General features: G+C 39.9%; 1 protein-coding gene across 2 annotated transcripts in view; it reads right to left on the bottom strand.

The window, feature by feature from the left end:
- Positions 1–1,030: 1,030 nt before the first annotated feature.
- dyrk1a.S (dual specificity tyrosine-(Y)-phosphorylation regulated kinase 1A S homeolog) overlaps positions 1,031–14,195 on the bottom strand; it is a 58,799-nt gene continuing 45,634 nt past the window's right edge. The window contains 6 exon segments of one of the 2 annotated variants that reach the window (NM_001163197.1): positions 1,031–2,133; positions 3,328–3,449; positions 6,612–6,918; positions 8,921–9,061; positions 10,725–10,871; positions 10,959–11,245. In NM_001163197.1, coding sequence (NP_001156669.1) covers positions 1,525–2,133; positions 3,328–3,449; positions 6,612–6,918; positions 8,921–9,061; positions 10,725–10,871; positions 10,959–11,245 — 1,613 coding nt within the window. In that variant the 3' untranslated portion in view covers positions 1,031–1,524. 2 annotated transcript variants of the gene reach the window in all.

The following is a 14,195-nucleotide window of genomic DNA, read 5'->3' as shown; positions in this document are numbered from 1 at the left end:
GCGTTGGTTGAAAATAAAAATGGGCGGGGGGAATAAAGCAAATGAAAATAAATGGGGGGGGGGCCGAGAAAAGAAAAGGGAAGGGACACAGGTGTAGCTATTTCCATCCACAGCCAACCACTACTTCTGTGACCTTCAACCATTAAGGAAGTCAGCTTTTATGACACACGCAAAGTGACCTTGCAAAAAAAACAAAAACTCTACAATTAGTAGGTCACACGAGTCTATGTTAAAAGAAAGGCCTCTTGAATGAACCCCAATTCTGGATTTTCAGTATGAAGGACTGTCTGCAAAAGCATGTCCGAAAGTGATTGCATCTGAAATGGCAGGCTCTTCTAACTCAGAGTCCAAATCCATAAGGCCAAAGGTTATCCCAAAGACCACCAAACTCAGACCTCCCCGAGGACTGGCCGTGTCTGACCTGTTGATTGCTTCTCAGTGCACCTTAATATTCAGCCGTCTCCCACAAAAAAAAAAGAATATCCAATTTTAACTGCTGCTTTGTTTCCCAGATTCGGAACAGGAGATTCTGATGACCGCCATCTTAGCATGTAGATCATGTAGGACAGTGATCCCCAACCAGTAGCTCGTGAGTAACATGTTGCTCTCCAACCCCTTGGATGTTGCTGCCAGTGGCCTCAAAGCAGGAGCTTATTTTAGAATTCCAGGCTTGGAAGGAAGTTTTGGTTGCATAAAAACCAGGAGCACTGCCAAACAGAGTCTCAATGTACGTTGACAATCTACATATTGGCTACCAAATGGCCAATCACAGCACTTATTTGGCACCCCAAGAACATTTTTCATGCTTGCGTTGCTCCTCAACCGCTTTTACTTCTGAATGTTGCTCACGGGTTCAAAAGGTTGGAGATCCCTGGTGTAGGACAACCGTCCCTTTAACTAGGTTTGTATTTTTAGGAGGTCGAAGGTTCCTCTTTCTTACAGTACTGCATATCTGTGCCCAAGTTTCACTGGACCTTTAAGCCCCCTGAAAGGACTTAAAGAGGTGCGTTTTTTTACTTATTTTTCTTTCTTTTTGATAATGTTGCTTTTTTTATCATGTTGGCAACTGACTATATTCAGTATAACTTACTATGGTTAAAATATATAAATATATATGTATATACAAATACATATATATATCATTTTATAAAATTATTATGATACGAGTGTACAGAGTTAAATGGTGGGAGGGGAGGGGGGAAGCAAAAAAGGAGAGGAAATTACCTCGGAGCTATCCAATAAGGTGTGTTTGGAAAGAGCTCGTTAAAAAAATAAAAATCGTTTCACTTCATTGTCCCTTTGCGATCGTTTCAAGTTTAAAAAAATAGTCAGCTTTTCCCTGTTGTAGCGGTTTAAAGTGTGTTTATCTCCTTCTGATTAAAGCAGCTTTTGCACTTTTTTTTTTTTGTTTGTTTTTGCTTTTGTTTTTTTCTTTTTTTGAAAAAAAACAAAAAACCTTCTAAAAACAAAGAAAACAAAAGAAAAACAAACCCACACACAAAAACAAACCTAGATTGAATTTAGTCACGAGCTTGCCACAGGACTCTGCTGAACACAAACTCCTGTCATGGGAGAGTCTTCTCGGTCAATCCCTTGCCTCATCGTTAATTGTCCTTCCGTTACGTAATGGCCAGGGCCTGTATTTGCAGAATATTGGTAATCTGGATGTCCAGTGATGCCAGTCTCTTGGCGAGGATTTGAATAGACAGTTAAATTAACATCCAAAGTTCCATTCTGTCCAAAGTCCAAGGTGTTAGCAGCCACAGGACGATTTTGGTAGGCCTGATTGCCTTGGTTGCCAGTAGAAGAGGAAGATGTTGAGGAAGAAGTAGTTGAGGAAGACAAGGATGTCATGGAGTGGTGGCTATTACCAATATCCATAGAATCCTGGGTGGAGGAGCTAGTTGATGGAGAATTGTAGATCCTGGTCCTCGTCCTGTTACTCAAGATATGCTGTCCATGGTGGTGATGGTGGTGGTGATGATGATGGTGGGAGCCATTCCCATGGTGATGCGGTACATTTTTCTGGGAAGGGGGTACGTGAAATGTAGTTTCTTGCACGGGGTGTGTTTCAATGGTGACCTGCGTAGGAGCTTCAGGGACTGTCCAACCAGGAGGAAACTGCTGTCGAACCTAAGGAAGGTGGGAGGAGAAACGTTTAATACACACACAAATATATGTGTATAAATACACAACTTTCCATTCTTATTGGGTCAATTTACAGAAATACAGTCTGTGATTAAGTGTTTATGACACGAAACACATAAGGCGGTGGACACAATAAACTCTTTTCACTTTGAATAGACTGCCTGGTGGAAGTTTGCCTTCTTTGAGTGCCTGCTCCAAAGATTTTTCGGATTGTCCGCTCCCCGTGCTGAGGGGAGATTTATTATCAATATACAGAAATAGACACATTTAAAGGAGAACTATAGTGAAAATTAAAGTTTAGTATAAGCTTCACCATACTGAAATAAGAAAATTGTTAAATACAGGTACAGGTATAGGATCCCTTATCCGGAAACCCGATATCCAGAAAGCTCCGAATTACGGAATGTTTGTCTCCCATAGACTCCATTTTATCCAAATAATCCACATTTTTAAAAATGATTTCCTTTTTCACTGTAATAATAAAACAGTAGCTTGTACTTGATCCCAACTAAGATATAATTAATCCTTGGAAGCAAAACCAACCTATTGGGTTTATTTAATGTTTAAATGAATTTCTAGTACACTTAAGGCATAAAAACCCAAATTACGGAAAGATCCGTTATCCCGAAAACCCCAGGTCCCGAGCATTCTGGATAACAGGTCCCATACCTGTACAATCAATTAAATATTCTGTACTGTTCATGAATAAAGTTAATCTTCACGAAGGGCTCTCATATGTGGCCAAAAATTAGGGATGCACCGAATCCAGGGTTCAGTTCAGGATTCGGCATTCTTCAGCAGTATTCAGATTCGGCGAACCGAATCCAAATCCTAATTTGCATATGCAAATTAGGGGCGGTGGGAAATTGTGTGACTTTTTGTTACAAAACAAGGAAGTAAAGAATGTTTCCCCCTTCCCACCCCTAATTTGCATATGCAAATTAGGATTTGGTTTGGTATTCTGCCGAATCTTTCGCGAAGGATTCGCGGGTTCGGCTGAATCCAAAATAGTTCAACAAAAGGCATTAAATCTACTTGTAAAGGTTGTTAGGAAACTGCAAGACTGCTATCTAGTGAGACCATGTGACAAACAGCATGAGACAACCAATTACTGGCAGTTTGATATAAGCACAATAAAGAATAATTTCCAAAACATGGGGTAGAAAGCAAATCTATTACCTGAGGACTGTGTGTCTCACAATCCATAGCCACAGCCGTTGTAAAATGGCCACCACTGTGTCGATGTTGATGTGTAGGGTCAGACCTTGCTCTTCCACTGTTGCTTGTACCAGATGAGCCACCTATTATAAATATACATGAAGTCTTCAAAATGTAGAAAGCTAATGTTCATACCAATGAGTTATTATGAAGTCAATTAACTATTTGGGAATAATAAGGAAATCTTCATGATCTCTATGGGGCAGATTCACTAAAGGGCAAAGTGGCCGAAGGTAGAGAAAATTCGCCAGAAATCTTATCCGCAGGGACATCGCCAATTCACTAACAGGCGTAGAGGACAATTCGCTAGTGGACGAAACCGCCTCTAGCGCTCGTTCATGCGACTTTTCGAGAATGATCGTTACTCTGCAAATTCACTAAGATGCGAATTTTCCTTTATGTTACCCTTTCGCCAGAGTTTCCTTCGCCACCTCAGACCTGGCGAATTGATGAAGTGAAGCTACATCCTGCTCAATCTAATGGCAGTGACATCAAAGCCTGTATGCCGGAAATGCATTCAATTGGAAAAAACTCATTTTTTAAAGCAGGATTGCCTTCAAAAGTCCATACTATGAAAGGGGTGGTTCACCTTTAAAGTAACTTTTAGTATGTTATAGAACAACCAATTCTAAGCAACGTTGCCATTGGTTTTCATTACCATTATTATTACTTTTTATTGCTGATCCTTCTATTCAGAATCTCTCCTATTCATATTCCAGTCTCTTAATTAAATCAATGCATGGTTGCTAGGGTAATTTGGACCCTAGCAACCAGATTGCTGAAACTACAAACCAGAGAGCTACTGAATAAAAAAGCTAAATAACTCAAAAAAAACAAATAATAAAAAATCAAAAAAAATTGCAAATTATCTCAGAATATCATTCTCTACATCATACTAAAAGCTATCTCAATGGTGAACAACCCCTTTAAAGATTTATGTGTGAGGATTTTTTTAAACTAATTTGAGGGGCATGCCACATTTGTTTTAGGGTGGGCTCATGTCTACGGCATTAGAGGATCTCTTTTGTCTTTATTTTGCTTCCTTGGACATTATAATAAGTGACCACTTCAAGCACCAACATCTCTAATAAAAACGTCCATACGACTTTTAGGTACCTGCCCTATTCAAATTAACCTAAGCGTAAAAGAACTATCGATGTTTCACTAGGCAGAAATGAACGCTAGCAAAAAAATCACTATGAAATGCTCGGCCAGTCGAAGTAACGCTAGCAAAAATTCACCAGTGTTCAGCTGCTGAGACGCAACTTCGCATTTTAGTGAATTAGCGTAGTGGTAACGAATTTGCACTTGTGTGGACAAGGGGTCGCTGGCAAAAAATTCGCCCTTCAGGGAATTTGCCCCTATGAGTAACAACAATAGTCACCATCTGTCTAAAATGTTCACATCTCTCTATAAAAGGGGAAGAAAAACTCCTGAAGCAGTTTATTGCCAATAGATTAGTCACAATAGTGCAAGCTAGAACACTATATTTATTCTGCAGAATGTTTTACCATACCTGAGTAAACAGCTCTAGAAGCTCTCTGTTTGTTTAGGATAGCAGCTGCAGTATTAGCTTGTGACATCAGTCTCTCCCTGCTCACTCATAGCTCTGGGCTCAGAATATAGCAGGGAGGGGAGGAGGGAGGGGTGAAAAGTTAGCAAACTGGGCATGCTCAAGCCCTAGCCCTTGAGGTTTAAGCTGAAAACAGGAAGTCTGATGCAGAAGCCCATGAGTACACAATAGGAGGAAAGAAATTCTGTGTTTCTTTTGAGAGAGGACTCAGAGCAGCATTACTTTGAGGGTTTACTGGTGTATTTATATAGACCTTTCTGATAAAGCTTACTTAGTTTTAGCCTTTCCTTCTCCTTTAAGCCCCATGTCCTAAGTGGCAAGAAAACGAAAATTTAATATGAGGGGGGTGATATCACTCCAACTTGCAGTACAGCAGTAAAGAGTGTTTGAAGTTTATCAGAGCACAAGTCACATGACTGGGGGCAGCTAGGGAATTGGCAATATGTCTAGCCCCATGTCAGATTTCAAAATTGAATATGACAAAATCTGCTTGCTGTTTTGAAAAATGGATGTCAGTGCAGAATTCTGCTGGAGCAGCACTATTAACTGATGCATTTTGAAAAAAAACATGTTTTCCCATGACAGTATCCCTTTAAGTAGGAGAGATAACAGCCTGCCAAAAAGTAGTTTGCTAAAGTGCTTGCACAAGTCACATGACCAGGGCAGCTGGGAAACTGACAATATGTCTAGCTCCATGTCAGGTTTCAAAATTGAATATAAAAAAATCTGTTTGCTCTTTTGAGAAATGGATTTCATTGCTTGAGCAGCACTATTAACTGATGCATTTTGAAAAAACATGTTTTTCCATGACAGTATCCCTTTAAGCTCTTTTTTACATCTATCATAATATTGTCTTTGAATCCTCTTTATAATTTTGCCATAAAGTATTTGCACAATGCTTTTACATTACCTGTCTGATGCCCCATGTTCCTGTATGAGGGGGCTGCAATATTTGTGCAGCAGGAGTCCGTTAGCATTAGAAACTTTAACTGACAGGCTGAGATGGGACAGTGAGGTTGGCAAAACAGTCAGGTTTAGGAACTCACTAACAATAACTTACAAAAACAAACCTCAGCAAAAAAAACGATCAACGTGACCTATAGGCAACTTTCAATGTACATTCATATTTTAAAAAGTAGTTTTTTAGTGTCAATATCACTTTACGCAATTGAAAGCAGCGTCTGTCCCTTTCTATTCTCTGCCCTGATTGCTCAGACTGTTGATAGAATGTAAGAAAAGGCAGCTGATTAACAGTCCATCTTTGTTGGGGAACTAAGACTTTTGCAACATTGTTTAAAAAGTAACAACCAGGAGTTAAGCAAATGCTGCTTTCAATAGCATTTACGTCAGTAACGTAACTAGAGGGGGCGGGCCCTGGCGCGGGATGTGCAGCCGGGCCCCGCCCCCCTCTGTACGCCCGGAAATGGCAGAAGAACTCGGTGGCGCACGAGCTGCCGGGGGGCCCTGGCCCAATCGCGCCCCCTGCTCCGCCGGTACTTTTGCCACTGATTTACGTTTACAAATAACTTTTAACGCACTGACAATTGTTAATAGATTCATATTGGAAAGTTGCTTATAATTGTATTTTCTTGTATTAGGGAAAAAATATTTTTTGGGTTGACATGTCCTTTAATTTTTTTGCTTTTCTGTGCTAGAGGACACGTCATCATACCTGAACTAGATGATGTGCTAGAGGTGGTTCCTGACGACTGCGACTGCTCCATTGCTGGACTCGTTGATACACTGTTACTTGTGTTTGTACCTTCGTCAGCAGTTTTCTTAAAGAAACTATGTTGCAGAGCATAATATGGTTGGATACGGGTCTTGGCATCATAATCCAACATCCTTAAAATGACGTCTTTAAACTTCAAGTAGTCCGCTACAGTATGACCTGATTCCCCAGCACGGCGGCCACCCGGTCCTCCATTTTCTACTCCAAGTATGTTGTGAAGTTTTCGGGTTCCCGGTGGTTTGTACTCCTAGAGTTATAACAAAGACTCCAATTAAAGGAGAACTATCACAAAATGAAAATGTAATATAAGCTTCAGTGTACCACACTGAAATAAGAAATTTTCTAAATATAATCAATTAAGAATTCTGAAATAATCAAGTTTATCTTCACTATCCCTCTCTCAGCATCTGTTTCTCCTTATTCTGTCTTCATTCAGGAGTTGGGTGTCAGATATTCATTGACAGTTAGATCCAATATATCTTATAGGGGGCTCTTTTTGCCTAGAAATAGATCTCACTCTACTAAAATCACCAGACATCATGGGGGGAATTCACAAAAGTGGAGATTTCTGGAGTAAAAGTGGTGGTAAACTGGTGTAAAATACTTTCTCCATATTCACAAACATAAATCCGACTAAATTCCGACTCAACCGCCACTTTTCTTATTTTAGTGGAAGAAAGACAGTTTACAGACACTTTTATGAATTTGTCTTTCAAATGACCTAAAAATAGAGCAAAAACTTCATTTTAAACAACATTTTCTCCCGACAAATAATTAGCATATTAACAGGTATTAGCCTGTTAATAGGGATTAGCATTTTATAGTCATGGCACAAATTTCTGTCTAACCTTATAGGTGTAAAAGCCTCATTAAAAAAAAACAGATTAAGCAAAAATAAGTGTATTTTATACAATATATGTAAAAAGTTTTTAACTCACGCTTGCATTATTTTACTAGTTTTATCTTAATGAATTATGCAATATTAGCAATTTAAGCGAAAATATCTAAAGGAAAAGTAAAGCCTCCCAGTCATTTTATGTTTTAGCGGCACTTAGACACCTAAGTTAGTAAAACATATTTCTGATACAAATCCTTATATTATGCAAAATAGCATTTCTTGTATTTAGACCCTTATATCTTATTACAGAAGTGGAATTACACAAATATGTAGGTAGACTTAGAAAGCCCAGGTTATGCTGAAAAAAAGAACGTATAATTTTCTTAGCTAAAATAAACCTCCTCCCCAAAAATTTCCAATTTGAAGGCTGACTGACAGGTGTCATAAGCGCTAAATACAAATTCAGATAAGAATTTGGTGGGAAATCCGACATTTTTATATCCACTTTTATTTTGTCTCAATATGACCATTTTTGTGTATTTGCCCCTTTGTCTCTCTACAGGCAGAATTTGTGCAAAAGGCAGTTATTTTGTTAGATTTTGTTTGTACTGTAATCGGTTATTTGAGTGAGCTCTAATTCATCTGCAAGGAAAATAAGCCCCCCCCCATGAGATAAATTGGATCTAACTGTCAATGAATATCTGACACCCAACTGCTGCATGAAGACAGAATGAAGAGAAACAGATGCTGAGAGAGGGATAGTGAAGATAAACTTGATTATTTCAGAAACAATGCAGACATTTTAAATGTTTGTATTTAGAAAGTTTCTTACTTCAGTATGAGGAAGCTTATATTTTCATTTTCCCAATAGTTCCCCTTTAAGAACTTACCCATAGTGGGTATACAGGTAAAACAGTACTTGTCTTTTCTAGAAACTAAATTTACAGGCAAATAACTATGGATTGGTTCAAACATGGAGGTGTGAAGGTGGAATTGCTGGAGTTCTATGGCGTCTGTAAGGGTTTCCTCTGGGTAATCCTCATATGCTTCAAAAATTTACAGTCAGGTCAACTGACTCCTGATAAAACTGACCCTGGTGTGTTTAAATGTGATAGGGATCCCCTGGGGCAGGGACTGATGGGAATGATGTATAATCTTTATAAAGGGCTCAAGAATTTGTCATATTATTAAACATTAATAAAAGTATAATAACCATACAAGTCATCTGATTTCTTTACAAGTCACACATTCAGTGCTCAGCTGTATACATCTAAAAACAAATATATCTAGTGAAATTTATATACATGCATATGAACTATACAAACTAATGAGCAGTAGCACAGAGACTGCTTTGTACAAACAGCTTTCCATTCGGTTTGATTGTTCCATTCCATGGAAATTAGCAAGTTACCTTTTTCCCATCTTTGGTCTTCTTTAAGTTCCAAGTGCCCTCTGGCATCTTCTCAAAGAACTTTCTAGCTTTTGGTGCTTGGTCAAGAATGTGGGCAGGTGGTATTCCTAAAACTTCCACAATTTTACTCATTTGATCGACCTACAACGTAGACAAAAAGCAAAGTCAATTTGAGGCAGAACGAGCTTGTGTGTGAAATGTAAAATAAATGAATAGAAAATATAGCCTAAAGGTGGCCATACATGGGCAGATAAAAGTTGCCGACAGACTGAGTCGGCAGCTTATTGGCCCGTGTATGGGGCCCTCCGACGGGCTTCCCTGATCGATATCTGTCCGAAAGTCGGCCAGATGTCAATCGTGCAGGACTAAAAATCCCGTCTGTTCGTTGATGCGGTCCCGCAATCCGACCACCCGTTAGCCATCATTAGGATCCGATCATTGGACCCTAGGGCCCACGATCGGATCATCGCGATATTGCCCACCTCAAGGTGGGCATATCGTGGGAGAGATCTGCTCGTTTGGCGACATTGCCAACCGAGCGGATCTCTCCATGTATGGCCACCTTAAGTCTCAGGAATAGGAAATGGAAGCACCACAAAATAATTATGGGGCACTATGAAATAAAGGAGCCATTCAAATGCAAAAAATAAACAATATACGCGATCTTCTACATGGAAAACGGAACAGCAATTACAGAGCGCATTGAATAGTTGTTTCTAGTTGGCATTAAATTAAAAAATTATATATAACAGGTTCTTAAAGGACATGTAAAGACAGGAGTTAATGTTAACCATACCCTAATGCATTGATCCCCAACCTTTAGAACCTGTGAGCAACATTCAAAAGAAAAAGGAGTTGGGGAGCAACACTAGCATGAAAAATGTTCTTGGGGTGCCAAATAAGTGCTGTGATTGGCCATTTGGTATCCTCTATGTGGATTGTCAACCTACATTGAGGCTCTGTTTGGCAGTACACCTGGTTTTATAAAACCAAAACTTGCTTCCAAGCCTGGAATTCAAAAATAAGCTCCTGCTTTGAGGCCACTGGGAGCAACATCCAAGAGGTTGGAGAGCAACATGTTGCTCAAGAGCTACTGGTTGGGGATCATTGCCCTAATGTATGCCATCACTAATGTTATTTTTTTTTTTTTAACTATGTTTCTGAAATAAAAAAAAATGCATAAAAACAAACAGAGAACAACCATTTTACTCTATTCCCATTATGCTTTGGGATTCTGCATACAGTGTATAATACAATTTTTTGGTTGTAATTGTACTGTAAGTGCGAGACGCAATCAGCATTAGCGATGCCTGGGAAAAGTAAGTACAGTGATTAGCCCTCCACAGTGAATCAACCTCATGGCTCCACAGAAACTTGTTGATTTAAACTACAGTAGTACTTATCTGTTATCTACTGTGTATCCTGTGCTTGAATGGCTGCCCCCATGGCTACACAGGGGCTTGTTTATATAAACTATAGTAGTACTTATCTGTTATCTACTGTATATCCTGTGCTTGAATGGCTGCCCCCATGGCTACACAGCAACTTGTTTATATAAACTATAGTAGTACTTATCTGTTATCTACTGTGTATCTTGTGCTTGAATGGCTGCCCCCATGGCTACACAGCAGCTTGTTTATATAAACTATAGTAGTGTTTCTGGAGCAAATACATCAGTGTTACTAGTGTAGGGCAACAGTACATGATATTTTCATTACTTTAAAACACAAATTTTTTAGTGTTACGGTTTCTTTACCATAAACGGGTACTCCCCCATACTAAAAAAGTGTTGCTATTGCATTACCTCATTGGCTCCACTGAACAGGGGTTCTCCAGTATGCATTTCTACCAAAATGCACCCAAGGGACCACATGTCAATTGCCAGGTCATAAGGCGTTCCTAGTAAAACCTCAGGAGACCGATAGAAGCGACTTTGAATATACTGGTAAATCTGTGGAAAAGTAAACAAACGGTTAACGGTTTTGCTTCAGCGGTGACAATTTACCGGAAATGAGAAGACACAATGAGCCAGCCTTACCCTTTGCCCAAGTTGGCACGAGCTTCCAAAGTCAACAATCTTAATAGCGCTTCGTTTTGGGTTACAAAGCAAGATATTCTCGGGCTTCAGGTCACAGTGAATGATACTAAGTTCTGGAGTTGCCAGGAAGAGTAGTGCAGTGCACATCTGCTGTGCAAACTTTCGTGTCAGGTTGAGAGAAACGCCACGGAAATTGGTGTTGCGCAGTAAATCGTAGAGGTTGTACGAGAGCATTTCAAACACTAAACAAAGGTGGTTTCTGAACATAAAATGCCGCTTTAAATGCACTGGGGGAAAATGAATGAAAAGAAAGATGGTTACGTTCACTGTGTGTCACAGGAAGAAAACATACACCCCTCCAGAGGTATAAGTGCCAAGTTATTAGGGACCCCCTATTGATTTCAGTTGATTACTATCCTACATCAGGCTGTCTTCTTCAAAAAATGCACCAGCCTGGGAATGCCAAGCAATACTTCACCATATGTAATACACGTAATTCAAAAATAAACAACTGGACTTGCTAATTATTGAAGACGTTACACTACTCATCCGAGCAGCTTCTTCAGTTCAACTGAAGTTCTTGGCATATAAACTCATGAGCAGTGAAACGTCTTCAAAAATTACTTAGCAAGTCCACTTGTTTATTTTTGAATTACTTGTATTAGATATACGATGATCTGGATGAATGAAAATCTTCATAGTCATAATACTTCACCATCTTTTTCTGGCTTCCCTCGTATCCCCTGGCAAACAAAACATTCACACATGTGCCTATCATGTACACAGGGGATCACTGGGACACCGGCCATGTATCAGCATAAAGTACTCTGGGTATGGTGCAAGGAAAGAAAGCGACTAGGGTATGCTCAAAGAAAATGTAGTGGTGCTTTAAGACTAATGCTACATCAAGCTAATTTATATGCAGGCTAAGAATCAGAGGACAGAGACAGACGAGAAGATTCGGGGAGATTTAGTCGCCGGGTGACAAATGATTTGGAGAGATTTAGTTGCCTGGCGACAAATCGGCTCTTCTTCGGGCGACTAATCTCCCTTGAACTGCCTCCCCGCTGGCTAGAATCTCCGAATTCGACCAAAGTTGCCTCACGAGGAAACTTCGGGCGACTTCGGAAAACTAAGCGCTCCGGGTGCCATCCCACCAGCGATTTCGATTCTACCCAGCGATTTCGATTCTAGCCGGCAGAGAGGCAGTTCAAGAAGACTAGTCGCCAAAAGAAGAGGCGATTTGTCGCTGGGCGACTACTAATCACCCGGAATCTTCTCGCCTGTCTCTGCCCTAAAGGAGAACTAAGCCCTAAAAATGAATATGGCTAAAAATGCCATACAGAACTTATTGCACCAGCCTAAAGTTTCAGCTTGTCAATAGCAGCAATGATCCAGGACTTCAAACTTGTCACAGGGGGTCACCATCTTGGAAAGTGTCTATGACACTCACATGCTCAGTGGGCTCTGAGCAGCAGTTGAGAAGCTAAGCTTAGGGCTCGTCACTAATTATCCAGCAGAAAATGAGGTTGTATTATAAGCTGATGCTACAGGGCTGATTATTAAATTCTGAGGCTAATTGCACTGGTTTCTGTACTGCCATGTAGTAATTATCTGTATTAATTACTAATCAGCCTTATATTGTGACATTTCTATTGTATGTGTACTGTATATTGTGAGTGGGTCCCTAAGCTCAGTAAGTGACAGCAGCACAGAGCATGTGCAGTGAATCAGCAGAAAAGAAGATGGGGAGCTACTGGGGCATCTTTGGAGACAGATCTTTACTGCTAAAGGGCTGTGGTTGCCTTGGACTCTTACAGAAGCACAAAACATAATGTACAACATTTCTAGGCTATTTCTTTAATTAAGCTTTAGTTCTCCTTTAGGGCTATTCCACACGGGGAGATAGCCACGCGTTTGCGGCGACAAATCGCCGCGCCAGTCGCGTGCCACCTGCTGGCCATTATAGTGACAATCTGCTGAACATACGCATTCGTTCACAGTTAATTTGAAAAAGCCTGGCGAGGCATTTTCAGGAGACTGTTGAAAAGCGCATCGCCTCGTGTGGTTAGCACAGGCGTTTTTACATAGGCGCCCATACAAAACTGTCGCCTGCGCCGGTCGCGGCGACTGGCGCGGCGCTTTGTCGCCGCGACCGCAAACGCGTGGCCATCTCCCCGTGTGGACTAGCCCTCAAAGGGGTGGTTCATCTTTAAGCTAACTTTTTCAAATGGAGGGTCACTGACCTCATCTAAAAACAAATGCTCTGTAAAGCTACAAATTTATCGTTGTTGCCACTTTTTACTACTCATCTTTCTATTCAGGCCTCTCCTATTCATATTCCAGTCTCTTATTCAAATCAATGCATGGTTGCTAAGATAAGCTGGACCCTAGCAACCAGACTGCTGAAATTGCAAACTGGAGAGCTGCTGAATAAAAGGATAAGTAACTCAAAATCCACAAATAATAAAAAATGAAAAGCAATTGCAAATTGTCTCAGAATATCACTCTTTACACCATACTTAAAGATATGGTGTAAAGCACTTTTGAAATGTATACAGTTATTTTTCACTAGTTATATTTGAATGTGAAATAGTGGTGCCACCTGCTGGCCATTATAGTGACAATCTGCTGAACATACGCATTCGTTCACACTTAATTTGTTTAAGCAGAGCAACATCACAAAACATGTTTTTTTCACCAACGTTCGTCTAAAATGAACAGCAGGTGGGGCTGTTGTTTCAAATTCATTTTTCTAGCAGCTTTTAAAAAATTGCTAATATCTTAGAAACTGGGAAAAATAAGACTAATAATAATTTTTAGTTAAATGCCCAGAACAATTTTACAATCATTTGTTTTGAAGGTTTATATTTCCTTTAACAAACTGGCACACCCAGTTATTTTATTTTCCTCCTTCATTCAAGGGGTGGTTCACCTTCAGGTTAACTTTTAGTATGTTATAGAATGGCCAATTCTAGGCAAATCAATTTCAATTGGTGTTGATTATTTTTTTTTTTTATAGTATATGAATTATTTGCCTTCTTCTCCTGATTCTTTCTAGCTTTCAAAAGGGGGTCACTGTCCCCCTCTAACATTAAAAGCTCTGTAAAGCTACATATTTATTGTTATTGCTATTTATTACTCATCTTTCTTTTCCGACCCTCCCCTATTAATATTCCATATTCTCATAAAAATCAGTGCATTGTTGCTAGGGTAATTTGGACCCGAGCAACCTGA

This window comes from Xenopus laevis, chromosome 2S, assembly GCF_017654675.1.
Source record: "Xenopus laevis strain J_2021 chromosome 2S, Xenopus_laevis_v10.1, whole genome shotgun sequence".
Classification (NCBI taxonomy): Eukaryota; Metazoa; Chordata; class Amphibia; order Anura; family Pipidae; genus Xenopus; species Xenopus laevis.
Note: the sequence above shows the minus strand (reverse complement) of the source record. Positions and strands in the feature narration are given on the sequence as shown.